Here is a 27919-nt window from a genome sequence, read left to right as displayed (position 1 = left end):
TATTGAATTCCCATTTCATTGATATGTCCTCTTCAGTGGCCCTTACACTGTCAGGAGCCCTGGGCAATGCTCTCTCCTTCAATACAATGTGTTATCACACTAGACATGTGCCTGAGCTGGCTTTACACAAGCCCACAGCAGTGAAGCTGAAATGTTACAGGTTTTGTCTTGAGACAGAGACCTGAGCAGGTCTGTCAGGATGGGTCCATACAGGTGCATTCTGTATCAGGATGCAGTCCTGCACACATCTTGCTCCCCAGAATCGGGCCTGCTCAACTGAAGCTCTCACTGTGCCATCAGCACTGTCTGACTGCAGAGCCCACGCTCCTCTTATGTAAATAACCACTCAGCCTCATCTTTTCAGCCTTGTTTGACGTGGAAATGTCATGTGTGATCTCCAAGCTGCAAGGAAAACATCATCTCTTGAGTATCTCTACTAGACCTCAGTATCTCCCACCATCTAACAGCTGCTCTTGCAAAGTTGCCAGTCTGTGCTTTACTTCACTGAAAAAGGACTAACCCATATTTCTGGAACAAGTCCTTCCAGTCTTCCACTGCTGCCTAACACACAATCACTCCTTTGGTTTGGTTGCTTTTCAGAACTTGTTTAAGAGAGAAATTAGGTGATTTTTTTCATAGGCATTTTCTTCAAATTTTTTCCCTTGTTCTGTCACTAACTTGTTTTTTCTATTCCGTCTTTAATCTGCTCTCTTTATGGACTCAGCTTCAGAAAAGGGAGCGCTCTTGCAGGGCCTATGTCCAGGTATTTCTTGTGTTTTTAATACACGTGTCCAGTTGTTTGACTGAATGACTGTGAAGTGAGTCTTGTCTCTGTGAATAATCTGATTACTACCACCTTTGTGGCAGCAAGTTCTAAGGTTAAGGTTACAGGATAATAATGTCATTTTTCACCTCACCCCACCTGCCCCATTGTTCTCAGACTTGACAAAAATCTGGGCAAAACCTCTGAATCAGAAAGTGGAAAAAAGCACAGGAGAGATCTGACAAGGCTTATCTGGCCATCTGAATAAGCAGAATAGTATAGATGTGTGCAAGTAAAGAATGTGAAGCTGCTGGTCATGGAGGTGTCTCCAGACCAGCTGGATTTTGCTTTCAGCATGTCACTCATATAACTGCCACCTGCATTTCCTTAGTTTTCTTTCTTCCCCCCTTACCCTTTCAAATTTAGAAACAATTCAAAATGGCAACACTTGGCACGAGGGAGGAGGTAGGATCATAATGAAATGCAGAGTCTCACAGAGGGGATGTAAGAAGGAGGAGAGTGCTACAAAGTAAGTATAGAGTTAGGAACATAACACCCCATGGAATTCATCCAGGTCTGGCCTGACTTTCATAGCCTTACCTCATGTTTAAATGAACAAAGTCAAGCCCAAACATTCTGGAAAGACCTGCTTATAGGCTTTTCAAGGTGGGACCTTGGGTTATTTCTTTAATCCTGTCACCTTGCCTTATGACATTGCTCCAGTGACTTTTATATAAACCTGTTTGTATACTGTGGGTGAGTTTAATGCTGCTTTAAGAAATGTGAATGTTTTACCATCTAATTTCTGTCTTGTGCTTGTGAACATTGATATTGTACTTATGGGTCATTGAGCGTTATTTATATGTGTATGTGTAACACACAGAGGTGTAAAAATGAACCCCGTGTTTCTGGAGGGGACTGTCTCTACCTGAACTTTCCTAAAAAATTCAACTTCCTACAGTCAGTACTGACTTTATTTTGTGAGTGCGTATTTCATTTAGCTTGTGGTATTAGATGGTCTAGATTTCTAGAACATTAGAAATAAAATAACACCTCTCTGAGCTGGTAGGCTGTTTGTCTTCCCTTTGGAAAATGTCACGAGAGAGACACCTTTTCTCTTCCATATACATTAATGGATAAAGATGAGTTATGGAGTTACACATCCCTTGTCTGGGATCCCAGAGAAAGCAACTAGCTTTCCAGTTTGAAGGGATTTAGGAAACTTTGCAGTGCAATGCTCAGTCCCAAGCTAGCTGTCTTGTCTACTGCTACCATTGGAAACGTGGTGAGGCTGATTTGCCTGTGAGCTACGCAATCTTGTTGGGGACCTTGGTGCTACCTGACCCATAGTTATCCTTTTCCATTAGTTGCATAGGCAAACTCTACAGAATTGTTGCATATGCCTGGTCTTTTTGTCTTTTTTTCAAACAATAGTGGTTGTTGAGTTTAATATGCTCTGCAGAAAGCTTGGCCTTCATAGAATAAAACCTGAATATTTTGCACAAACTCCAGTTTTAGCCTTATTTTCAAGGATTCCTTCCCTTTCACTTGGAAAGGCAGATTGTGTGTTTAAACATTAATCATGCACCTGCTTTTTTAGTAGACAAAAACTGATGAAAGCTCATTGCTTAAGCTGTTTAGTATAAATATGGACAAATGTGGTACATATATTGAAGAGGACAGTCCTGCAACAGAGGGCTTGAAGAATGAATTACATGACATAATTGAACCTTTCCAACTCTGCTTTGTACTATATGGAGGTAAAGTAATGTATCTGGACATATTTTCATACAGTATGCTTCCATTTGGAAAATTGTGTATCTAAAATCATCAGAAAATCTTGTGAAGGCGAGGTTATCTGTAATAGCAATTAAATGTGACTGCAGATACTCCTATTACTTATCCTTCACCAGGTGGTGAAATGTCTGGGCTGGCTATGAAAGTTTAGCCAGAGATTTTTCAACAAATCTTAAATGGTGAAACCATGGACTTTGTAAGGTCAGTGGGAGATGGGAAGTCGTGCCATTCTCTGATGACAGAGAAATAGTGTTCAACTTTGCTGACATGATCTCCCTGTGCTAATCCCATTATTTTGAAAAGCCTCCATGGCTGAATTCGGCTGAGGGCTGGAAGTGTACCTTCTGTTCTGTGCTCCCTAGACAAAGCAAAGTGCAGCACAAAGTTTATGTGAGAGATGTCCAGGAATTACAAATATTAAAAAGATGGATTTTTGGGAGGGCAAGGGTGACCTGAGAACATAATAATAGCTAAAATCAGTCTTACAGTTTTCTTTGGGCTGAAAATTTAGGTACTCATGACAGAGCCCCTGAAGCAGTTGGGATGTAAAGTCCTTTTAAGGCCAAAATAAATGACTATAAATAAATATGCCAAACAGATTGAGAAATTTTGTGAGTTATTCAAATATGAGACTGGGAATACATTATCAGATGATCATTTCATCTCTTTGGGTACCTTTGTATTTAAAACAAATATTGATTTGATTTGTTCAGTTTCACAGTATTGGTTGATGTAACAGCTCAGAGATTTTGTTGATTGGAGGTGAAAAATGCTGCTTCTTTAGTTCCAGGTGTGGTAAATGATCTTTTTTTGTCTCAAAAATTCAACAAGAACCAACCTGAGAGGTGACATGATAAATACATAATAGTATAAGGAGCCCCTGGTGGTCCAGTGGTAAAGGCGCCGCGCTGTCACCGCGGAGACCCGGGTTCGATTCCCGGTCAGGGCCACTCCCGGGCAGGTGGGGCTCGTTAGCCCTTAAAGGCAACCCACCTACGTCCTAAGGACCTCACTGCCACCGTCCAAGCTCGCTTGGCCCCGGCAGATGAACCTTAGGATTAAAGGGTGGGCTCAGTTCCGCGCACACTGTGTCTCACCTAAAAAATCCAATGCGCAGGTTGGAAGGTGGAAAGACCTTCCCCGGATCTTCGCTCGCGAAGACTGGCCATTATAAGGACCAGGCAATTGCTGGAAGATTTTTCAGTTGCAGTGACATTTAAGAAACTGCCACATGGGTTTTAATTTATGATACTAATTAATAGTCAGCTTAGACTGAGCTGACCAAGATGGCAGAGTGGCCTTGGAAAGGTGCTCCATTTGCTAAGAGTGTGGCTTTTTGGACAACAGAGATGTACATCTCTCATGCCCACCTTTCTGCAGTGCACTGTTCTTGCTCTCTATTTTGGGAAAGGGATGGAAAAGTCATCACATGGGAGAATGAGTCACAACGGGTGATGCATTTGATTAGCATAGCTTAGTTTGGTGACTGGTGCGTGATGTAAGCTGGTATGAATTTTCTGTAATTTTTTTTTTTTAGAATTTATGTTTGTTCATTTTTCAAAGGTGTTTCTCCTTAAACTGAAGCACTAGGGTTGTATAAAAAAGAAATTTTTGTATTTTGGAGGTTGTGAAACTGTGTTTTGTGTCACAGATTTCTTCCGTGTCCCTCAGCAAGTGTCATGTGCTCACTGTTTCTCAGCTCCCCAACTTAAAAATGCCATGGGTGCAATTCTCCCAGCCTCTAGGAATGGAGGTGGGGTAGTAAAGATAAAAAAAGGGCTGAGTACTCACATAATGCAAAAAGTGAGGCCATATTAACATGGAAAACTTAAACATGGGGGAAAACTTGGAGAATTTTGCTGTAATATTTAGTATCTGGAAACACAACTTTAATGAAGACTTGTGCTACACTTATACTTGCAGTCTTTTTATCATATACCTTCATCTGATTGCAAAATCTGAGCTCATGTCCTCGCTTTACTGGGATTTGTGGGCTGCAGCTCCAGGGCATCATGAGGCCAATGATTTTCCCTGTGGTGCCAGCCAGAGGCCTCTTCCCATGTGAAATTGCATGCTGCGTGTGGGATGAGGGTCTTGGAAGACCAAAACTTTACAGGGCTCTCGTTCTTTTAGTTATTTTTTTAAATTTTATTTTACAAAGTCTCAGTGTTTTCAAAGCTGGAAGCTGGTGAATACAACAGTGTGAGTGGCAACTTTGTCGAAGAGGTGAAAGGAGGTAGCATTTTCCTTGTCTAAAGGTGTTTGCTGCTCTGGTTCCTACCATCCTGAGTTATTCTGTAAATCAGCTTAACCTGTTTGTAATGCTGCACTGGTCTGTATAGCAAATGGCAAAGGTTATGGAGGTTCCACCAGCTCTGGGACAATCACAAGAGCTTCTGAGTGCAGGTGTCATTAGAGCCACTGATGAAGCTGGTTCTGAGGTGCTGGCAGGCTCCAGGTAGCAGAAAGTGGCATGTGGTTGCAGTCAGAGTTGTCCTTCTGGTTCTCCTGGAGACTTTCTGAACACTTCACACTTGAAACATGGGCTGTTTGAATTGCTGTACTAAGCAAAAAATGAAAGGCTTTCCTCAGAGGATTCAAGGCATTAAGTTTAGAGCTGAGTAGAAGAGACTTTTTTTTTTCTTTGCTAACCTAGTAGTTCTCAGCAGATAAAAGGTGCATCTGGGACTTAGCCAGTACTATTTAAAGTGGATTAATTCTGTTTGTCCCACTTCTCTCTCGCTTGCATGACTGGTCCCAACTTCCATGAAGACTAAACGAAAGAAACTTGCAGCTCTGAGAGGGAGCACAAATTGAATTATGCTGGGTTTGCCTGTGTTTTTGTTGTGCCTGTGACAAGACTCTAACCTCCATTTATATATAAAAAGGGGCAAATTAATGAAAGTTTTCACGTTTCTTGTTTGGTCACTTAATTGGCTGTATGACAAAGAGCTCTGCAGTGTATGTCAAACAACTTTCAGAGTCCTCTAATGATTTGTGCATTGCTTGACTCCTGATGCTATTCTGCACAGCCTGTCAGGCGAGGTATCATTGTTAAAGTGGCTGGAATAAATTGGCCAGCAGTGTGCATACAATGTTGTATATTAACTATAGCTACAGGGAGTACTTTCAGCAGCTTTTTCAAGAGATCAAGATGTTTGCCCATCAGGATCAAAGTGCCTAAAACTTTCGTTTAATATAATTAAAAGAACATCTGAAAGAAGTGTGACTCGCAGCGTGGTTTTGCGGTTTGGTAGTCCTTTGTTAAAACTCTCTGAACTTAATATACTTCACAGCTTGAGAAACCTGCACTTGATTTGTGTCAGCAAGAGTGAAACTAGAAATCCTCGCCCTGCGTGTTTCTGCTGCGGTGAGCCCATTGTTAGGGGAGAGGAGGATCAAAGCAGCAGCCTTGGGTTTGTCACCAGACTCCAAAATTCTTTGCATAAATGTAAAAAAGGAAGGTGACCCCATGTTCCTCCTCCTACCAACTAACCTATACCTATGGTTACTCATGCAGCATAGAAAAATGGAGAAAAAAAAAGAAAATCTAGTGTTTTCTGTGTTGTTGTGTGCTTACTCTCTGCTTTAGGCTGAGTCACTCCAGGTATCTGTTGGCACTGGTAAAAGGTCTCAGTATAAATTGCCATAGGGTTCAGTGGGAGATATTCCTTTGATGATTTCAACTGTTGTAGGAAAGGATAAGTCTCACAGACTCCCTAGGAGTTTCCTTGAAGGCTATGGATATTCTGTCAAAGAGGCATTTCTTGGTTTTGGCCCATTTGCCTCTCTTGCTAAAGCTTTGTTCACTTTTCTGGTGTAATTGCTCTAGCAGTTGCTTGTATAGTTTCAGATCCCAAACAGTAGGGCAGCAAATACAGATGATTCATAAATGCTCTTCTCAGCTTATTCTGCGGGGAAGATCTCATTAAATGAAATAGATCGTATGTTATTTCCTTCTTCCCAATCAATTCCTTTTATTTCAGTCCTACAGATGCCTTCTGACCTTAAAATATTCTTCCTCATATATTAAGTAAAGCAAAGCCATAACCGGTAATTTGTAACCTTGTTCTATTTCTCAGATCTCCTATTCTTTTTGTCTGCTCCCATTAGGAGATTATTGGTAGTTCAAGGCCAGGATTGGAAACCTTCGATGCCTAGTGGAAGACCATTATTTTCATAGTTAAGCATTTTGTAGATGGCCTAATTTTAATAAAGGTCAGTGCCTTTCCTCTCACTACAGTGAGTTCTCAGCACTGCTAAAATTCTGGCCATTTCTGAGTCCACACAGTTTCTGTAACCACAGCATAAACATTTGCTGTATCGTTGAAGAGAGAAGGTTGCATGCTCTTTCTTGAGAGCCTTTGCTCACAATCTGTGGAACTGTGGAATTCAGGAATTCCTCTGAAAGGTCATAGGAAATGCTCTTCTTGCCTTTGCCATGAGGAGTAGGTTTTGTCTCAGTTTACCAAAACTGATACCATCAGTTCCCAGTTACTGCTCTGGTGATCACTAGATGTAGGCCAGTGCTTCTGGCTTACTTTTGAAGGCAAAAGTGGAGATTAGTAGTAGATATTCTAATTATTTGCTTATTTTTAAACACTCACTGTGGTTCAACTAGTTTCAGTTTAAATATGAGTTTGCTCATTTCGCTGAATACTATAACCATTTTGCTTTTTAAAAAGCCTCAGGCAGTGTCTGGGCTTCCCTGTAAGAAATTGTCTCCAGTGTGCTGACTGATGCTTTGACCAGTGAAAAATTTTGATTTTGAATTAAAGCAATAAATGACAAGGCAAAAAAACTTGTAAGAATGAAGAGCCCTAGCAGAGAGATTGGAAGGTGTTTCTCAGCCAGGAAATAGGATTTAATGCCATCATTTAGCCAAAATGGCATTTTCCTGGCTTAGGAAGCTGAAGAAATGGCATGTGCGTCTCTTTTTGTCCTGAAGTCCAACGCAGTGGATGACTGTTTCCCTTTGATTGATGACCCCTGTGCAGTGGGACTGGGGTGCTGTTCATTTGCCACTCGAAAAAGACACGTAATTTCCTGAGCTGATCCCTTCCAACGCAATAACCTTGCCAGAAGTGGCCGCTTGCCTGCTCAGATCCACACTTTCATGCTGTCCCTCTCCTCCAAAGGGCCCATTCTGACTAGACCAGGTACATTCAGGGTTAATGGGAATTTCTCCTGTACTTGTGCTTTTTCTGGCCAGAGGCAAGAATCGAACAACTTCCAGCAGAACTTGCCATCAATGGCATTGATTGTACCTTTAACTCAATTAGTTTGGAGGGTTGCAAATATTGATAGCTTAAGGAAAGGGTTTGTTTTAGCACTGGGCGTTTAATATGAATACAGAGCAAAACCACCTATTCTTGAGCAAGGAGGCAGGTAAGCTTTTTTTGAAGTACCACTGCTTTCCAGTAGGAAAAAGGAAAAAAAAAGAGCATAACATTGCGATCATTGTACCGTATCAACATTTCAGTGCATCTGCTCTCTGACAGGTTTTTCATTTGCACTGTACAGTGTGGACCTGAAGGAGTTTTGTGGATTTTTCCTCTGCTGATTTGCCATAAAACCTCAAGCTGTTAGAAAGTGGGCTAGTAATGGCTTTGCATTCTTTAAATAAAGGCAATGATGCACTTGTTTAGGAGCAGTATGGGGAGACCTTGGGCGTGACCAGAAGCTCAGACCGTAAGCACAGCCCAAGGCTGTGTGATTGCACTCTGTCTGAGCGTTCATGTTCTCAGAAAGGGTGAGCAAACCATTTCTGATGAGACAGTTTTGGCCATCACCTTTGGTACAGGACACAGCTGTACAAGCACTGCTTGCTTCATGCACTAGGCATGGTTTTAGTCTACCTGTGCAAAACTTGCTGCTATAGCTCCTTCTACCCTAATTTTTGACAGTGCACTGTGTGAGATATTCCTGTGAGATCAAGGAAGTGTTAGCAGGATGAGACAGGGCTTTAAAAGTTATAAAACGCAGATATTTTAATTAGAGTTATCATTACAAAAGTAGTGCTTTAATGCCTTGTGCCACTGTCTTCATTCTCCCAAGCCTGCTGCAGGAGGTAAAGACTTTGATGTAGGTTCTGTGAAAAATGACATATGCAGTGTGTTCAGTCTCCTCTTAAGGAGGCGCTCCTTTGTAAGGAAGGACAAACTGCATATCTGAAAATTACTCTGCAGAAGGATTCAACCAATATTCCCTGTAGGACCTGCTGGTATTCACTTGCCTTGAAGCAGTATTTTCTCTGTTTGTAAGTTTGTTGAGGTTTTCGTTCTTCCATCAGCTGCTAAGCAAGAGGCCAAAATGAACAATAAAGGTTTAAAGAGGTCTTAACTCTAGGAGAGTTGCTGGTTTTCTAAGGTTAGAGTTGCTTGCTTAAGCACCATACACAATGCACTCTGGTCCCAAATTTGGCAATGAGCTTAGTACATCTAAAATCTCCTGGTGATTTTCAGTGTTGTTTCCCAATTAAAGACAGATTTTACATTACAGAATCTGCTTTTGTTAAAGAGAAGTGCCTTGGATGTTGGTACAGTGAGAGATAAATAAATGGATGTGGTATCACTGGATTACTCACCTCCTATGTTTAAACAGTGTGTCACATAGCCAGACACTCTCACCAGGTATTTCTAGAGTGGGAGAAGGGAAAAATAAAGGAACAAGCAAAATTCAGTTTTACAAAACGAAGCAGCTGTCACAAAGGAAATAAATGGGATGAGTACAATTGGCCTTTTAGTAATGTATAATTACTCTAAGGCTCCTAATTAGTTGCCATTTTACAATACATCTTTTAATACCAATTTGTAAGTGTCTGAGAGGGAAGGTTTACATTTTGTTTCCGTTTTGTAACCTCAGGACAGAATCAAGAAACCGTGAGCATATGCCCTTATTTGGGAAAAAAATCTCCCTCTGCAATTTATTAACATTTATTTGCATTGAACATACAGTCTGTGGTGCTACATAACCACATAATGACAGGGATCACCATCATGGGATTTGTCTTATATGCTTGGCAGGTTCTTGTTCTTTTCTCAATGTCCAGTTGTAGTCACTACTGGAGACATGAGAGGTCCACTGCGTGTAATATTCTCCAACCCACCCAGGATGGTTGCTCTTCAGAGGCTTGTAATTAGAGGGTTTAGCTTTGCATGTGTAGATACCCTGACATCACACACAGAATACAGCTACACCCACGTATCTCAGGATAGAAAGATGGATGCTTTGTTCTTGGCTCCCTTCAGACGTGCCCTTCTTCCCTCATTTGATCTTAGGCTACAAACAAGCAAGTTATGCCTTGTGATAGCTTTCCCTTCATGTCCTTTGAGTTACTTGTGTCTTTCTCCTGGGGCACCTGTGTGCTTGTGTTGCCTATTCATTAAGCCCAAGCGACCACAGCATTGCTTTGTTGCCGTGCTGTGCATGATGTTGAGGTATGTTTGGTCTCCAAGCCCCACATTTTTATTTTGCATGAGGCTCACAGTTCAGCTGCATTAGGAGGAATGATCAGGCAGGGCAAGAGAAGAAAAGCACGGCAGAGGAAATGTAGCTTGGGAAGCAAGGAGAGGGTCTTCAGTGAAGCAGTCACGCAGCATCTTTTAATAGATGTTGGGTTCTCCATAGATAGGTATAATCTCATGTGACTTTGGGCACAAAAATGGGGGTTATAGTTGCCATAGTTTCTTCTACTTTCAGTGGGGGAGAAACTTGAGTATCTGAGCTCTCTTCTTGGCTGGATGTTGAATACTTGAAATAAGGTGGGATGAAACTAGGTCAGAACTTTCCTGTCTTCCTCTGGAAGTCCCCACCTTTATCAGAAGCACCAGGGACCTCAGGTAAAACCTCTCAAGCCGTCAGCTCCCAAGCACACTTATCTCATGCCTTCTTCATTTTAAACGTCCTATATCAGGGCTAATTCTCCTACAGCTGGTCACTGAGAGGCAGACCTGGGAGCTTGGCACAGCTGTTTCTTTTATGTTGGAGCTTCATCAGACCAGAAAGTCATTGGACCATGTGCCAAACCCACATAAACAATGAGGGCTCAGCTTAAATGCAAAGACACAGGCTTATCCTTGTCATGTGTGCCTGCCTTCCCACAGTTCCCACTCCCCTGCCCAACTTTTCCCCATTGGCGTCTGTGTCTCACAAGACACTGTTGCTTTAACAGCTGTTTTGTTTCATTTAAACACCTACCTCAGCTCCTGTCCAGAATGCAAACATTTCATTAGCACCTCATCTCCTTGGCTTCAGCTTGCAGCACTCGGCCATAATGAAGTGCTGCACTCAGAAATATAGTGTGGGGAACACTTGATTAATGCACTGAGACAGGTGACGGGAGTGACCCTCTGGGAAAAGCTCCGGACTAAATTAATCTCGGATGTAATGCCAACAAAGACAGTCTACCAGCTTTGCTCAGATACATGCTAAGGTCCTGATCCAAAGTCCTTGGACATCTTTCTGGAGCTTTTGTGTTAGACCCCAGAGTGACGGTGAAGTGGCTGGTCTCAGGTTAGCCCAAGAGGATGGATCCGTTGGGTGGGGAGTGCACATTGTGCAGGAAGTGGCACATTAGGCTTAATGGGCGTTCTCTCTCAAACTTTGCCTGCACACGTGCACACACATTTAAAACAAAACAAAACAAAAAAAACATTGGTTAGAAAAAAAATTTTTGGTGAAAAATTTTTGTAGCAGATGTTTCACTGTAACACAGATATTTCAGCATGTGTTTCATGTTTTGATGAATAGACATTACCTTTCCATCCACAGCCAGGAGCTCAATCTGCTGCAAAGACTCTTTCCTCTCTTCAGATATTGATAAAAGTATCTGGGATGTTGTTTTAGCAGAGATTAAAGACACCATTAGTAGCCAAGCTACATGGAAGTAAGGCAAATTGTGGTTTGTGATAACACTGAAAGGGTAGAAAATCCCTCATTTTCTGCTTTCCATACAGAAAAGGTCTTAAACAAAAATACCGTATTGTATAGCCAAGCTTTTTGGTCACTGGAAAAGAATGCTACCTCCTTTTTGCCTCTGACAAGATAAGCTACCAAAGTATACTACAGAACTTTCTTAGATTTTCTAGAGAGATCAGGCTTCCAGATTTTAAAACACTGAAAATACCCACACTTAAATGCTATGGATTTTTACTATTTCTTCTTGGCTATTAATGTCAACCAGTTTATAGTGTGTACACAGTAAATGTGTTAAGATGATTTTTTAGAGTATTTAGGAAAATCAGTTTAATAATCAGTTTAAGAAATTGATTTATGATTATTAAGTTCCACTTCAGAGCAAAGGAGTAAGGGATTCCAGTCTTGTATTGCAAAGGCTTGACAGCAATAGCACTAGAAGACAAGATTTTCAGCCATTTTAGTGGCTGAACCGTGAGTTACTGCATATTTTGGGAAACCAGTCTTTGAGGCTCAGGAGAAATGTTATCTCTTAATCAAGGGACTAGGGCAGTAGATGCCAAGGGAAGGGAATATCTGTGTAAGGTACAGGAGAGGTTTGGTGTGAGAACAAATGAGTTTGTTGATCATGAATAAATGTAGCTTGGAGAGCAGGAGCTTTGTGCTGTTAGAAGAGCGCAATTATGGTGCAGCCTCCCAGTAGCAAACATGACGGCATGAGAAACCTTCCAAACACAAGCACCAGCAGTGGCAGTTCTAACTGTCTCTGCTTCTCCTTGAACCTTGCTGCAATTGAAAAGTTTTTTTAAGGTGATCTGGATATAGCAGTAAAATCGAATTCTAGTTTGATGTGATCCTATTCTCCCATTGCTCATTTTTATCTGACCATGACTAGTGATTGAGTCAGGACGCTCTGCAATCCCCGTGACACATGTTGCTGTTGTAACACTCCTCCTGAGGGCTCTGCTGGAGAATGTGCTGTGCCTTAACTTCTTTTCACTGGTGGGTTTAGAAACAGTATCAGGAGTAAATAATGAAGTATTTCCATGAAAGTGAGCCCCTAGAGTACACTTTAGGCTTGCAAAATGTTGAAGTCCCGTGGGACTGTCATTGGCTTGCAGAACAGAGTTGTAGGTTTGATGCCTACATGTTCAGAATACAGAAAATTATTAAGAACAGCAGCTTCCTCTCAGAAGGAAGGTTGATTTCTACAGTCAACTGGCAGTGGAGCTATTTCTTTGTGGGGCAGGCCTGCCTGGTGGGTAGACACTAACCAACTGAAGAAAGCATGATCAAAGTAACTTTTTTTTTTCCCTTTTCTCTGCACAGTTGGTTCTACCAACTGGTACAGCTGGTCTCATTAAAAAATGTTAGATGGAAAGTGATTGAGTCAGCTCTGGTTAGTAACAAAGCGGGGGGTTTAGGATGAGAAAAATCTTCAGGTTGGGTAGGCTCTATTGCTGTAATTTTGCAGTTATGAGGCCAGTACTGTTTCATGTGATCCTGGGTGTGCATCCAGATTAACCTGTGGGGAGTTATCCATGGGAGAACTCTTTGTGTGTGGCAGCCCCAGGGCAGAAGGTGCACTGTAGGAGGGACTGAAGCTGTTACCTGGGGCTGACTCCCTTCTGAATTGAGTGATTTGAAATGTAGCGTCTTATCTAAATCTCTGTGGGCACCTGCTGCTTCTCTGGATGAAATGGCATAACTAAACTATCTCTGTGTCTTCATGACTGCCTGCCAGAGCTTATGTGGTGGGAAACTTTCTAAGGAGTGTAGCCTGTGCAGATACTAAATACCTTCCTTGAGTGCCCCAGACCTACTCTTGAATTCTGGTGCTGCAGCTAACAGTAACCTGCTTCACAGTGGGTTTTGAAATCTGTTTTCCTGCATGTTTCCTTAATCCTCATCTTTCTTCTGCCCCTCCCTCCCCACCCCACCCTAATTCCTTCTTTTTCTAAACCCAGAGCTGCTGATTATGGAAGCAGAAAAGCACTATTCCCAGCCTGCATTTAGAATAAAGTCAGTATTTCGTCACTCTCCCAACTGATGGGATAAATGTTGCCTAGCTCCACTGCAGGCTGCCCCAATGGGTGGGGGAAAGGAGATGCTGTCATTATTCTATAAACTGATGTGTGTGGAGGACGGGACTGAGCATATGTCAGAAGTCTCAATGGTGTTTTAGGTTGGCTAGAGCCTTTTCTCACTCCATCCCTCTCCCCTGCAGGCCATGGTGGAGACGGTGAACAACCTCCTGCAGCCACAGGCTCTGAACGCGTGGAGGGACCTGAATGCAAGCGAACAGCAGCGCGCAGCCACCAAGCTGCTCGACACCGTGGAGGACAGTGCCTTTGTGCTGGCTGACAACCTGCTGAAGACAGACATCGTCCGGGAAAACACTGACAACATCCGTAAGGGACAGATCCCATGAATATCAAGAACAGCGAGCGGAAGAGTAAAGGCTGTGAAGCCTGGCTTTGGTCTTTGCCCCTAGATTAATTGGAGCACAGTTTGTTAGCTGTGTCTTGTCCCTTTCTGAAGGACTTCAAAGTCTTTCTGAAAGAGCCTAAAGGAATAAGGCAGCTCTCTACCCTTGAAATCCCATGGAAAATGAGCACCTGACCTGCCTTTATTACTCTTGGCTTTGAGGGTATAATCTGTGCTAGAGCAATGAGAGCACTGCTTCACAGGGAGATTGTTCATCGTAATGCAATTGTGTTTCATTTCATACAAATTTGTGTCTTTATTCAGCTGATTGTTGATTTTAATTAAAAAACAAGCATGATGGAAAGCACCAGCACTCCCACTGTGCATATGTAAAATGAGAACAACTCTTCTTTCTATTTCTCTGAATACAGATCCCGAGCACTGATAACATTTACACAAAGTACCAATTGCCAGTGGCAAAGAACTAGTATTTTCAGATTTTCATTTTAACCATTGTCCTTAATATCCTGAGGTTCTTGTTTACAAAAACTGGTTGTCTTTTGTCTTCCACAGAGAGTAGAATTTATTTGCCTTTTTTTTTTTTTATAATTAAATTTAAAACTTCTTCAGGGCAAAGGTTTAAAAAGAAATAGGAGCCCAGAAACATTCTAGCATGAAGCATTTTAAGTTGATTCCTCTGCTCTCAGATGGTCTGGAACACCATTTCGTAGCTTTGAAATACCGTGTTGAAGATTATTTCAGTATAGATTTTTCTTAGTGTCGGTCTCTCTTGCAAACAGAGCTGGAAGTTGCGAGACTAAGCACAGATGGGAATCTGGAAGATCTGAAGTTTCCCCAGAACATGGGCCACGGGAGCACCATTCAGCTGTCAGCAAATACCTTGAAGCAAAATGGTCGAAATGGTAGGTCTAGCACCTCAGGTCACGCCAGCCTTATGAGCCAGTCATGCCTTAGGCACTGTTTTGTGTTTAACCATTGCAAGTGTAGTATTAATCTCTGTGTTATTATTTAAATTAATGGTAGTGTCGGTCGCTCATGCCCTTGACTGCAAGCTCATTTAGCTGACTGGGAATGTATTATATTGCTAAGTGATTCACCGCCTTCAAAAGTATTTTGTGATGGAAAAAAATGCATCAGATACTTAAATTATGTGGCTACTGGGGCACAGCACTGAGTCCAGAAAAGTGCTTTTAACTGCTGTTGTCTGCAGTAGGAGGCTTCAGATGGGATAAGTAGCTTGTTTGAGTAAACTGCTTCACAGCAGGGCACTATCTGAAAATGTAGAGGGAAGAAACAATAGTAGCAAATATTAATAATGAGCCAACATGGCAGAAAAAGTTGATTAACTGTTATGAGTCTAAATCTTTAATGTATCTTATGAACCTCCTGATACAGCATAAATTATAGATGATGTTAGATGTGAATGGTCTTAATCCTGCAAAACCATATATTTTCAGATCAGGAGTTTGAGCAGACGCCTTTGTTGATCTCTACAGCCCAGCTGTAGACGAATTTCAAACTCATAAGCTTTTACTGATTGGCCTAATATGCTCCTGTTTCTGAGTTCCTTTAAAATTTAATCTGTGTGCAGGGGACAGCAGTCTTGTACAGGCTTCGATCACTGCTTGGGTTGGAAGGGACTTTTAAGATCACCTAGTTCCAGCCCCTCTGCCATGGGCAGAGGTGCTACCCTAGATCAGGTTGCTCAAAGCCCCATCCAACCTGGTCTTGAACACTTCCATGGATGGGACATCCACAGCTTCTCTGGGGAACCTGTTCCAGTGCCTTGCCCTTCTCTGAGTAAAGAATAAAGAAAGTGGAGTGATAGGGCAGTATTACAGCCAGACCAGATGTGTTAAAACCTCCAAAAATTTCAGGCAACTGTCAAAATAAAATTTTGGTCTGATGGTTCTAAAAGAAAGTTTTGCCATTGGCTCCCTTGATGACGTTTGGCACCTTTGGATATAGGTTTTGAAGAGAAGTATTTCTTTTAGAGACAGTCTAAACCCAAGATGTGTAGCAAAACTCCATCAGGGCAGGAGTTTGACTCTGCTATCAAGCTTTGAAGATTTGTAGGGAAAGAGAAACTCTGCTGGCAACAGTGAAGGGAAAGTCTGTGTTTCTAAACATGATATCACTGGAGTTCTGGTCAGTTCAGAAGAACCCCATCAATTTGCACCAGCTTGGCACATGCCTTGAGGTAACTAAAGAGCTAGAAATAAATTATCATAGAAGGATTTAGGTTGGGAGGAATCTTTGGAGTCATCAGTGCTTCACCTTCCTTAGAAGCTGTGGTGATTCCTGTGGAATCAAAAACATACTTCTCTGCAACTAATACAAATAGAGGCAAACAAATCACATTCCATTCTTATTTATAGCCTGTGAAATAATGTGCAAAACAGAAGGCAAACTGGATGGTTTCAGTTAAAAACAGTTGGCTGGTAGCCCAGGTTTTCTGCAGGCTTCCTAAGGGTGTTTTTCTGGTTATCTGATTGGCAAATTAAAAAATAAATATATTTTTAAGTGAAATTTCTTCATTTTTGTTTTACCCGTCATGTGAGATTGGAACTGTGTTGGAAAGGTTTTGATTTCTTCTCTCAGATTTGTCCCTACACTTTTCTGAAAGAGTCTTAATTTATTAACAGACTAAACTATAGCTTTATACCACATCTGTGTAACAGGCCAGCACGAAACATGTTTCCCAAGCATAGCCTGGAGAATAAAGTGATGTTAGGTGAGAAATCGACCACCTGGCCTCTTTTTTCCTGGAGCCAGTTACACCTGGTGGTGCCAAAAATAAGCCCACCTTCTCTTCCTGTCTTCCTCTGATCTGTTTGCTGATAGAAGTTTGTTTTGGAAGAAGGACATAGACTGCTTGTTGCACCTCTTGGTGCTCACTGAGATTGGCAGGAGGTGGGTTTTCATAAGCCACATCTTGGTCCGTTCGCATTTTCTCAGAGAAGTTTTGAAGCTGGTTCAGAGAAGAGATTTGTCGTCTAGAAAAACACCACCCCAGTGAGTTGATTTGGATATCTAACCTCTTATTGCTCTTCTAGGTGAAATCAGGGTGGCTTTTGTACTGTACAACAACCTGGGCACGTATCTCTCCACGGAGAATGCCAGCATGAAGTTGGGAACAGAAGCAATGTCGACTAATCACTCCGTCATTGTCAACTCTCCTGTCATCACTGCAGCAATAAACAAAGAGTTCAGCAATAAGGTTTACCTGGCTGATCCTGTGGTGTTTACTGTCAAGCACATCAAGGTGCGTGAGTTCGAAAAGCACTTCTCTTTTTTTCAGTTTCTGAAATGGAGTGATGGAAAAGTTGGCTGCTGTGAGGCCCCCAGCAGTCCTTGATTAGATTTTTGAATTATACTTTTGTTCCTTTGCACTTTGTGTTATTTATGGAGGAGGTCTCTTTTATGTTGCATTAATAGAAGTAAAGAAAGTGTCTCCTTTGAGCTGATGCCCATTGCTCAGTTGCTGACACACGTCATTCTCTAATTAAAACCTACCAATATATTAGAGCAGACCATAATATTATTTTATCATGGTGGCAGGGGATGTTAGAGGAAAGTGGAATTACAGTGAAAGAGGACAGCTAGTCCTCCTGTTAGCCAAGCACAGTCATTGCAAAAGTTGATTGCTTAAAGCAATTAATTTCTCTCCACTGCAATGCAAATGAAGCAGTCTGGTTTTGAGGAGCCGGATTTAGTCAATGCCTGAAATTAATCAAGAACAAAGAACTAAGTTTGCATTAGGAAAGAGAGCAGCAACAATCTAACTTTCTCTGGTATTGGCAAGTAATACTTGATGTATAAACCACTGCTGATTATTTATCTAAAATTAAAGTGTGAGAGTTCCGAAGTGCCTCAGTAGCACATTTAGAAATCTCTGAGAGCCTATTATTTTTATTACATTTATTAATTTCTTCCCTGCAGCAGTCAGAAGAAAATTTCAACCCGAATTGTTCATTCTGGAGCTATACAAAGCGTACAATGACAGGGTACTGGTCCACCCAGGGCTGTCGCCTCCTGACAACTAACAAGACGCACACCACATGCTCCTGCAATCACCTAACCAACTTTGCAGTCCTGATGGCACATGTGGACGTTAAGGTAGGCATTGCAGGTTCACAGGCTGCCAGCGCCCTGGGCGGGCAGGAGAAGTGGTCAATGTGTAATACCATTTTCTTACTGCAAATGGAGCTGAGCAGGGAAATTGTTGTGTGACAGGAACTCTAAAAGTAGAAACCATCTGGTGTAAATCTTCCCTCTGCTGCATGGTGAAACAGGAGATAGTGACACCAGTGCAAATCCTGTCTTAAGCTCCTGGCTTGGGCAGTTCTGAGCTGAGGATAACGAGGGAGCAAGCTTGCTGTTGCCATATCCTTTGGTAACTGGTGCAGAACGTCTGACTGGATTCTTACTTGTGGGTTCCTCACTGCAGGAGCACTGAGTACCTTGGGTGGTGGGACAGAAGGCTGCAGTCTGCCTGGTGGGTGCAAGTTGTGTGTCCTGCTTGCAGCAGCTGCAGATACACTGTCACACATGTTTGTGTGAGGTACACGTGGGGACTCAAAAGTGTTTTCTCACTTGAAGTTAGGGGGGAAAAGTTACATTCTCTTCATCTCACTGTGTGACAGTGAGCTGCACATAAAAGGGAAGCTTCTTATACCGTCTTGTGTAGACTGTACATCTACCTGAGGCCAGTATGTGATCAGCTACTTCCCTCACCTGCATTTAGGTCTGTAGTATAATTCTGGCTTTCCACATGGCTACCACTGGAGCCAAATAATTACTCCTGAAACTAGATGTTCTTTGTTGTTGTTGTGGTTTGGGGAGTAGAGCACACATTTGGGATTTTATTCAAGAACAGGAGAATGGTTGAGATGGTACTCAATTTCCTAAGCTGCCTTGGCTGTCTTTGATTGAGGACCATCTCAGCTTCCATAGAAAGAAGAGGAGAAGGCCCTGAAGCCCAAAAGATTTTGGCCTAGTCATTTTCTGTGTTGCAGTGTCTTCATTTCATGTGCCTGGCACTGCAGCAGAATCCACGTATTTACAGGTTAATGGCATTCTCCAATCCAGGTCTGGTTTTGCCAGTTTCCTACAACTGCTTGAATTTTCATAAGATATGGGTGCTTGGCTTGTTATCACCTGTCTGGAATTAACAGATATACCTGAGTCACTGAAGTCAGAGGTTGCACCTGGGAAATGCAGATAGCTTTCCACTCCGTTGGTGTGAATGAGGGCGATCCCTACTGCATGGTGCAGATACAGGCTGGTGCTGAACGAACCTCTTCTCAAACTGCAAGTAGGTCAGCCTTGTCTGCACATTTCATCCAAACCTCATTAGACAAGTAGCGCTGGTGTTATCTTGCAGAAAAAGGATGCAAGACCCTTCCTATGCTCACCCAACTGATTGGAAAGAGCTATGGCTGGAAGCTTCTGAAGTGGCAAGCCAGTGTGCTGTTAGCTGATGGCTGTTTCTGGGTTAACAAGTGCCCTCCAGACTCTCAGGTCATGTTTTATCATTTGGCTGCAGCCAAAGTATCACTGCTGTAAGAGCCAAATTGGCTCCACTTTATTGACTCTGATGTAACAAACAGCTTCCTGGCATGTCTGCTTTAATGATCATTCCAGTCTGAGGGCAAAGGCAGGTGTGCACCTGTGAACCTTTGCAACTCATCCCTCCAGCTGATTCTCACCTGGCTCTTCCTGGTGACACTGTCTCGCTCTGGTCTGCTGGCAGAGCTGACCATGTGGCTCTTGGCAAATCTGGGATGTGGCTTCTATGACATTCCTTATGTTATTGCAATGAGTTGATTTTAAACTCTTGGCAGCAGAATAGCTGCTGTTTTGGAAAAGTGGAGGCTTAAGAATAAATGGGGGTTGTTATCGTTCATTGACTCGCACTCACTGCTCGTAGGCATGCTTTTGAGCCAATTTTTTATCTTGTGTCTTGTACAAAAAGGCATTCCATGCCTCAAAGACCTGTTTGTCTTCTTGGTGGTGGAACGATCTTTGAGGCAACGATGTTGCGTGCAGGACCTCTTAGAGCAGTGTTCTGACCAGTGACTAGGATCCCTAAAGAGGACCTTTGTACGCACAATAATTAATAATATTCTGAGAGTTTTGAGGCAGAAACGATTTTCTGCAGTAATTGAGATTTGTAGCTTGCTGTCTTTAGTTGTTTGAATTTTTGGCTCCATAGGGAGCATCCTTTGGTGTAATTAGTGAATACAGCACCCTACCTAATGAAACTGAACAGTGGGCCCCATGGGGAGCAGACATCAGAGTCCTGCTCCTTAATCAAAAACCAGCACCAAGTTGACAAGTGTCTCATCTGGTCGTGAATGATGTCCCTCCCTGGTAACATGGCAAAAGTGTGTTCTTCAGAGGAGACCTCAGTGGCTGCTCTGCAAGTTACAGGCTACAATTTAATTATTAGCAGAGAGTATGTGGCAAGGTGGAGCTGGAAGGTAGCACCGCTGAGGGAGGTGATTGATGGCCTTCTGGCTCTCTAGCATGAAAAAGCAATATGTCTTTGTCCAAAGGGGCAGAAAATGACGCTGGCTGACCATAGCAGCAGGGATTTATTGGTGTGCTTCAAGAGTAGAAGTTGCTGGGATCAATTCTGGTCTTAATACGACAGTACCTGATTAAGAGGAGAATTTAATTTGAAGATGCTTTCTGCCTATTAAAATTGGCCCAGAGTTCCTTATTCACCCACATACTTCAGTGGGGTAAAATAACCGTGCCCAAGACCAAAAGCTGGCTGTGCTCACAAGCGGGATGCATAGCTTCTGGGAACAGTGATGGACCCTCACCTGCAGGTATCCCTCTAGCCCCTGTCAGAGCCCCAGCTGGCATGGGGAGAGAACAGTAGGACTGCATAACAAATTGTGAGCTGGATCTCACTGATGAATCCTCCTGGTAAGGGATGACCTTACAGGCATGCAGTGCTCGTTGCCCTGCCAGACAGTTTTCCAGGAAAAATGAAAACCCCCATTTGCAGAGAGGTTTTAAGACTTGGAAACAAATCACCGTTTTTACCACGTAGGAGGCTGATTTGACCTGTGTTATGAGAAAATTATTACAGTCTCATAGATGTTTTGTTAAATTATGCTATATGTTTAACATAGATGAGATCTATGTTAATATCTATTTCTTGCTTGAATTGGTAGGATGTTATGACCCTTAAATGCTATAAAAATGTGGTGGCTCCCATGCTATGGAACAAAGCCCATAGTTAAATAAGACATTCTACCTATGTAATTGCTGCAGAATTAGTCAAAATTTACAAGCTGTTTTTCATATAAGCTTGTGTTTTTCATCATATTAATTATAGCAGATGCATCTTAAATGTATCATGGGAAAATTATGCAGCCAGAGAACAAGTTTAGAGCTGGTGGGAAAATGCAATTAAAAAACCCACCCAAAACAGAATAAGCAAAGGTACCCTAGGGTAGATAAACATTGCTTATCAGTATGTAGTAAATGCCAGATCTTACTCTTCTTTTTTTTTTTTAAAAAAAAAAAGGCAGTGGGGGAGGGGGAAGAAAGCTGTTTTAACTGTTGCAATTAATAGGAAGCTTTCAGGTGTTATTCTGTACCACAAACACGTTACACTGTGCTAATTATTTGGGGAATGGAAGCATAAGGCAAGCTAAGGAGAGAAAGGAATAAATAAAAATTCCATCTGAATGGAATGTAGTGGTCCATTGCCTAAAGCAGTACAGCCATTTCAGATATAAAGAGCAAACTCAAGTTATTGCAAGCTGGTTTATCCATATATTAGCACTTGTGGGATTGAACAGAAGTGAATGAAAGCAGAAGTGGGTGCAGGATTGCAAAAACACTCTAACTGTGGAATTAAATTACTGAAACCTCTATGTAATGAATTTTGCAAGACAAATCATTTTGTACCATCAAAGGTGTTAATTCTAAGAAAAAAAAATATTACATGCTGCAAAAAGTAACTTGTTCTAATATCTTATTAAATAAGAACTATTTTAATTAAGTGGAAAAGTCATTAAATGTGTTTGTCTTCAGTGAGATTGTAAAATTCAAAATGCAGCAGTATTTGAGTCTCTGTTAGGGACAGAAATCTGTGACCTCAATGAACCCTAAGAATAAGGAGCTATAAACAGCATGTTGGTTATACCTTAGTTAAAATATACCTATTAGGTCAAGTAATCTATGCCTGTTGGGTCTATTTCATTGAGTTCCTTACCCTCAGTTTGACACAGACTGTTTTGCATTGAGCTCTGGTTGTGTCTTACTGTTTCTAGTTCTGTCAGGTTGGACATCTCACGGGTCCTTGTCTGTGCATTCCCCAAAGCATTGACCCAGATCTTCTCAGGTTTCCACTTTTGGGTGTCCAACCTGGAAACAACTAGAGAAACAACTGTTCCTGACTTCAGATAAAAATACCCTTGAGCCCCTGAATTTGCAGTTTCTTAGTCTAGTACTTACAGGTGTCAGAAGTTAGAGCACACTGCAGTTTATTAGCTCATGGCTTTCTTTCCCTTCAGTCCAACAGGTACATATTTGCTTAGTACTGCTCTTCTTGACTCTCCAAGCTGCCAGACAGGGCTAGTTGCATAGTAAGGAGGTGTGCCACAGAGCATGAAACATCATCACCCTGCAGGGTTTCCTGATCCTCTGCTCTAAAATTCACGCAAAATCCCTGTAGCTCCTATTGGCAAGCGCTAAGCCTTGCTTTTTTTCTTGTTACACCCTTCCTTTCTGGCTGAGAGCTGGATGTGAGGACCAAAGCAAAGGTACTGGCCATGGTGTAGTAGAAATATGTCCCAGGTGTCTCTCAGCACCAGGCTGGGTTAGACCATCACTGTGACAGCAGAAGCTGATGATGCTGTGACCAGACTTTTTCCAGAAACTCAAGTTAACAAGCTGGCAGCTTAGCTGGGTAGATGTGTACACTGCGTTTGGCACAACCACCACAGCTCATTTCTTGGGATGGAGATGCCACATGAGTAAGCAGAACTGCCTAAATCCAGCCAGCAGAGGAGGGCAGGATGATGGATGCAATTGTTTTTCAAGCCTCACCTCTTCTCAACAACTGAATCTTGCCTCAGCTGCATCCCAGTTGCAGTGGTGTTGGTGAGTGCAGTGGAAACACTGGGCTCTTGCCACATGCTGTATCTGCAGTGGTGTTCATAACACAGGATGAGGTGAGGTCAGTACCCATTTCTCTGTGCACGCCTGCCTTCATATAGCTTTATTCTGGTCATGGAGATTTCTGTGACTTGTCCTGGCTGCTGCTTCTGGCAGTTGCTGGAATGCTGTTGCATTTTGGGGAGAAATTTGTGGGAAAGAGTTCTGCTAGGAGGAATCTTGCTAAGGAAGGCAGAAGAGAAGGAAGATGGTCTGTGTTGCCCATGCAGAATATGAAGTCAGCTTTGTGGACTAAGGCAAGGAGAGGAAAGTGAGCTAAAGAACCTTGCAGGAGTGCTTGGGGATCTGAACCTTATTATGAATGACCACAGTCTGAAGACAGTGGTGTTGCATGGGGACTTCAGGTGAGAACTATTCTCTCTTCATTCCTGGGTTAGGACCTGATGGTGCCCTGACAGCATTGTCTTTGCAGAGTACAGAGAGGATACTTACCAGGCCCATAGGGACTGTTTGCTGTGGAGCAGAGCTGCCTAACTCCCTCAGGGCAAAGATGGAGAGGATGGATGCTAAAGCAAAAGGATCCTCCCAGCACATACTCCTCTGCCCAGACGCACTGCAGGAGTCCTTTGGGGTTTCCTCCCAGTCCATGTATCCCAGCTGATGCTTTTGGCACATTTACAAACGCATCTGCTTCTTAAGTAGCCCTTTGCACTTAGCCACTAAGCATTACAGGCAGTAATATGGCAGTAATCCTCTCTCACCAGCAGCGATGGGGGGAAAAGGACAGAGGGACCCTGCATGGCCCCAAATAGCTACAAATCCAGGAAGCAGTATCAGCAATGCACAGAAGTTCAAACCTGTCCCACTTGGGTCTCTGCCCAGCCCAGTACACTGCCAGCTCCCACCAGGCGCCGAGCGGTCATATCTGAGCTAGTTTATGACACTGTGTTTTTATTTACTGCTTACTTATTCCTCTACCCCCAAAGATATTACTTCTTCCATTCCTGGAGGGACAGATTAGGCAAAGGAATGTGTCCTTTGCTGCTGGCAGCTCAGTTTGGCTGCTGTTTTCTTCTGCTGATGTTTTTAATAAGGGAGGAAATGGCTGTTCATCTCAGGGAGAGCCATTCTGTCATAAGCTGACATTCCCTGGGATTTGTTTTTATTAGCTCAGCTCTGGTGTACAGGCACTGCCAGAGCTCCTCATTGATTTTCCCAGCCTGGATAATATCTGGGCTGCCTGCTCACCCTGCTGTGGTTGCTTCCAGTTCTCCTGTAACTCCTCCTGCACGAGTCTCCATCAACACTCTTCTCCTACTGCTCTTGGCCCCACTGGAGCAAAAACAGAGCTTTATTCTGAAGCCAGAGACATCTCCTTTCACTGGGCTTTAGTTCAGGCTCATACCTAAATCATAAATGTAAAACATACTTAATATAGAAACCCTTTAACTGAAGTGGATTATTTTATCCCTTTCAATTATTCAACAAGTTGTTCCTGTGCCGAAAGTAATCTGTGTGTCATTTTAACTGTAAAGCTTGTGTAGCTTAGTGGTAACAAAACTCAGTGTCTTGCATGCATGTAGCACCAGTCTGGTCAGCCATGGTACATTTGGGCAAGGAGGTCTTTGATTGATGCTTTCAGGAAATTGTCTCTTGGGCTGACAACTGATACCTCTTGTGGGCTCTTCTGGTTCCTCAGGTGTGTGTATATATATATATATATAACTCTGCTATATATAAAAGGATGTAGAAATTGTAATGTCGTCACTCAGGTATTTGTGGAGACCATTGAGAAACAAGACTTGGTTATTATCGATACACTGGTGTTTTCAGAAGTATTTTGCATGCTTTAGAGACCCTAGGGCTTGTATTGTTCCAGAAGGATGTCATTAGGGATCTTCGAGGAACAACAAATCCCTTAGGGTCGTGATCAACAGCACAGAGTCTAGTTGGACCTGAGCAGGGAGGTTGGACCAAGTGGTGGTCCCTTCCAACCTTATCCAATCTGTGATTCAGTGATTAGCATGCACAACAGAGCTATTTTATCCTCAGTCAAGGAATGTTTGAACAGTGATGGACAGGGTAAAGGGAAGATTTGCTCCTTTTGCATTTTTCTGTGGTTAAGGGGCCAGGCTTGGAGACTTAAGACCCAAATTCAAAATCTTAGTGTGCTGTGAATCATATTTAACTCTGGAAGTCCATTGTACCAGCTGTGTAAGCCAGGTATATTGCTCCCTTATTTGTCACACAGCGGTTGGGTGATGGCAAGGATAAGCTCACAGCACTGGGAGTGATTACCACTATTCCTTCTTTTCCCATATTATTCTGCTTTGTGGCCGGTGACACTGCAGTAATTTACAAGTTTCAGTCTCCAGCAAAAGTCAAGTTCCATTTTGTTGTACTTGCTGATGTAAAAACTCTGGATGTGCCTGCCCTGAGGGCAGTTGGCACTGTCCTGGGAAGGATGCCAGTCTTCCCTGACCCGTTGGCTCTGCAGTAGCACCTGAAATTGGGCATTCCAAAAAGGATGAAGTGTACCCAGCTTTTAAAATTCAACTCACTTCTTCTCTTGAACTTTACTAGAAAAGATACGAATTCATATTTTTTCCCCTGAGGTGTTTTTAAATTGCTCTTGTTCCCAGTTTATTGTTATTATTCCTTTTTGTTTGTTCTTTTGTGAGTTCGTTGAGTTTGGGGAGGGAGCTTGTAATTATGGTGAAGTTGGTTTTATGGTTGTTTCCCAGCGCTCCAGGGATGAGTGTTATGTACATAAAGTCAGTATTATCTTTACGATTAATATTAAAAAGAGGAGTAGTGAGAGTGATGATAATAATAATAATACAACAATGAAGCATGTTTATTGCTAAGTATGGGAAGCTTCTTGGGCAAGCAGCCCTTCCCTGAGGAAGACCATGGACCCAGATGGTAGGATCCCACTTCAGGAGCAAAAAACACCTGTAATTCCTACATCGTGTATTAAAGTCAGCAGAGTTGTAGTCTTGTGATAAGAGGTGCAGGAGCTGAGACCTTTGAGATTCATCTCCCCATCTAGGGAAAGAAGCCCTCAGAGAATATTCCCTGCACCAAGCTAAATTTGTCTTGGGATAGATGAATCTGTGCTGTTGGCTGCATCTGGGTGGGGTGGGTGCATCTGGCCAAAGTCCTTGTGGTTGCTTTCTCCTTGTAAGCATCTCCATTAGCTGTCTTGTCCTGCTCGCCCAGCCCAAGAGCTCTTGGTCACTTCAGCCTGGCGGGGCAATATAATAATCAGATGAGGGCTTGTTCGGGGAGATGTTCTCCTGCCATTCTCCAGCAGCGTCAGACAAAAGAAAGAATGATTTGCAAGGTGCAAGGTTTGCATTAACATTTTTTCACAGAGTTAAGAGGGATGGATGAGCTGGAATGACACTGAGATAAAGCAAGGCGCAGCCACCAGGAAAATGATGTGCTTCATCTTGTCAGTGTTCTGGGCGCTGCTGGATGAGCTGGCTGGAATAGGCATTTCTGTCATGATCTACGGAAAGCACACAATGATTTCTTGTCTCCCTGTTGGACTTGTGACCTCTAGTTCCTTAGATACTGGAAGCACTCAGGAGGAGCTTCGAGTGTTTGGGCAAGGAAGCTCTCCATCTTTCTACCTCCAAGTCTCTCTGAAGAGAAAACTTCCAACATGGAAGAGATGGAGCAGAGAGTCACTCCTCATCTTTCATTATCATTTGATGCCTATCACTCATGCCGATAAAGCCAAACAGCTGAAAGGTTTGAGTTGTTTCTCACAGGTGCTGACATAGCAGAGTGTATATTGGGAAAGGCCTGACATTTGATGTGGCTTTATCATTGGCAGGCAGGCAAAGAAAATGGATAAATTAATCACCTTTTCCCTCCATCTGTCATAAGCTTTTATCCCATGGAGTGAAAAATGTTTCCAGTTTGCCCTGGCTTTTTGAAGTGTGACACTATTGTATTTGCCAGCCTAAGTCATTGAAATGCCAGAAGTGGTGGGGAATGTGATTACCGTTTATAACACAGCCTGGTGGACCACAAAGCTGGGTTTCAGGCTGTTCTGGTCTTTCTGGAAAGCCCCCAGAGATTCCCAGCCAGTCTTTTCCTCAGCTCATTGACTCTAACCACTTAGCCCGAAGCAGTTATCTCCTGACTCACCGTGTATTTCTCACTTCTTATTTACATTTTACCAAGTGATGATACCTCTAATTTCACTGCATCTCCTGGAAACTTGGGGAGTTACGGGTGAGTTTTACAGCCTGAATAAGGAATAAGGTAGTAGGATACTCGTACCAAGAGGGTCCCATCACTCCCCTCCTCTTTTCGTGAGGGTCATGTAGTGTAAGCTCAGGAGCAATGCAGCAGTGTTTTATCAGCAGAGCCAAGGCACACCTATGTTGCCCCTCACAAAACTTTGCTGCCTTACTTTGCCACAGCAAATGGCTTTGTTTGCATGGCTTTGGAATAAAACCATGTTATGATTTCATCACAGGGAATCACTGGCTTTCCAGGCTGTCTTAAAATCATTTTTCTGACACAGTTTAAAAGCATATTCATGTTTAAAGGTCTGTCTTTTTTTTTTTTCTTGGGTAACATTTTAGGGATCAATCTGACTTCCCAGGAGTTTTAAAATATAACTCTAGTGTTGAAAAAGAAAAATCAGACTTCTTTTGTCCTTCCACTGTGGAACAAAAAAAAATAAATTTACGCAATCTCTTTCTGTCCAAAACCTCCAAGCCTTCAAGCTCATACATCTCTGTGAACATTTAAAGGGAGTCTTTTTTCACTGTTAGTAAATAGTTGTAATGGACTTGGGGTTGTTGGACATGATGTTGTTAGCATGAAACA

At 42.6% G+C, this 27919-nt stretch overlaps 1 protein-coding gene across 19 annotated transcripts in view; it reads left to right on the top strand.

The window, feature by feature from the left end:
- The window catches only part of ADGRL3 (adhesion G protein-coupled receptor L3), a 508900-nt gene that overhangs the window by 417331 nt on the left and 63650 nt on the right, over positions 1–27919 (top strand). For 15 of the 19 annotated variants that reach the window (XM_050337727.1, XM_050337726.1, XM_050337711.1 and 12 more), the window contains 5 exons: positions 725–763; positions 13704–13887; positions 14704–14826; positions 16981–17189; positions 17867–18043. In XM_050337727.1, the coding sequence (XP_050193684.1) occupies positions 725–763; positions 13704–13887; positions 14704–14826; positions 16981–17189; positions 17867–18043 (732 nt within the window). The remainder of the gene's footprint in view (positions 1–724; positions 764–13703; positions 13888–14703; positions 14827–16980; positions 17190–17866; positions 18044–27919) is intronic. The other 4 variants (XM_050337714.1, XM_050337721.1, XM_050337718.1 and 1 more) reach the window with 1 other exon arrangement.

The sequence above is a fragment of the Myiozetetes cayanensis genome, unplaced genomic scaffold, assembly GCF_022539395.1.
Source record: "Myiozetetes cayanensis isolate MyiCay16 unplaced genomic scaffold, myiCay2020 scf7, whole genome shotgun sequence".
In the NCBI taxonomy this organism is placed as follows: domain Eukaryota; kingdom Metazoa; phylum Chordata; class Aves; order Passeriformes; family Tyrannidae; genus Myiozetetes; species Myiozetetes cayanensis.
Note: the sequence above shows the minus strand (reverse complement) of the source record. Positions and strands in the feature narration are given on the sequence as shown.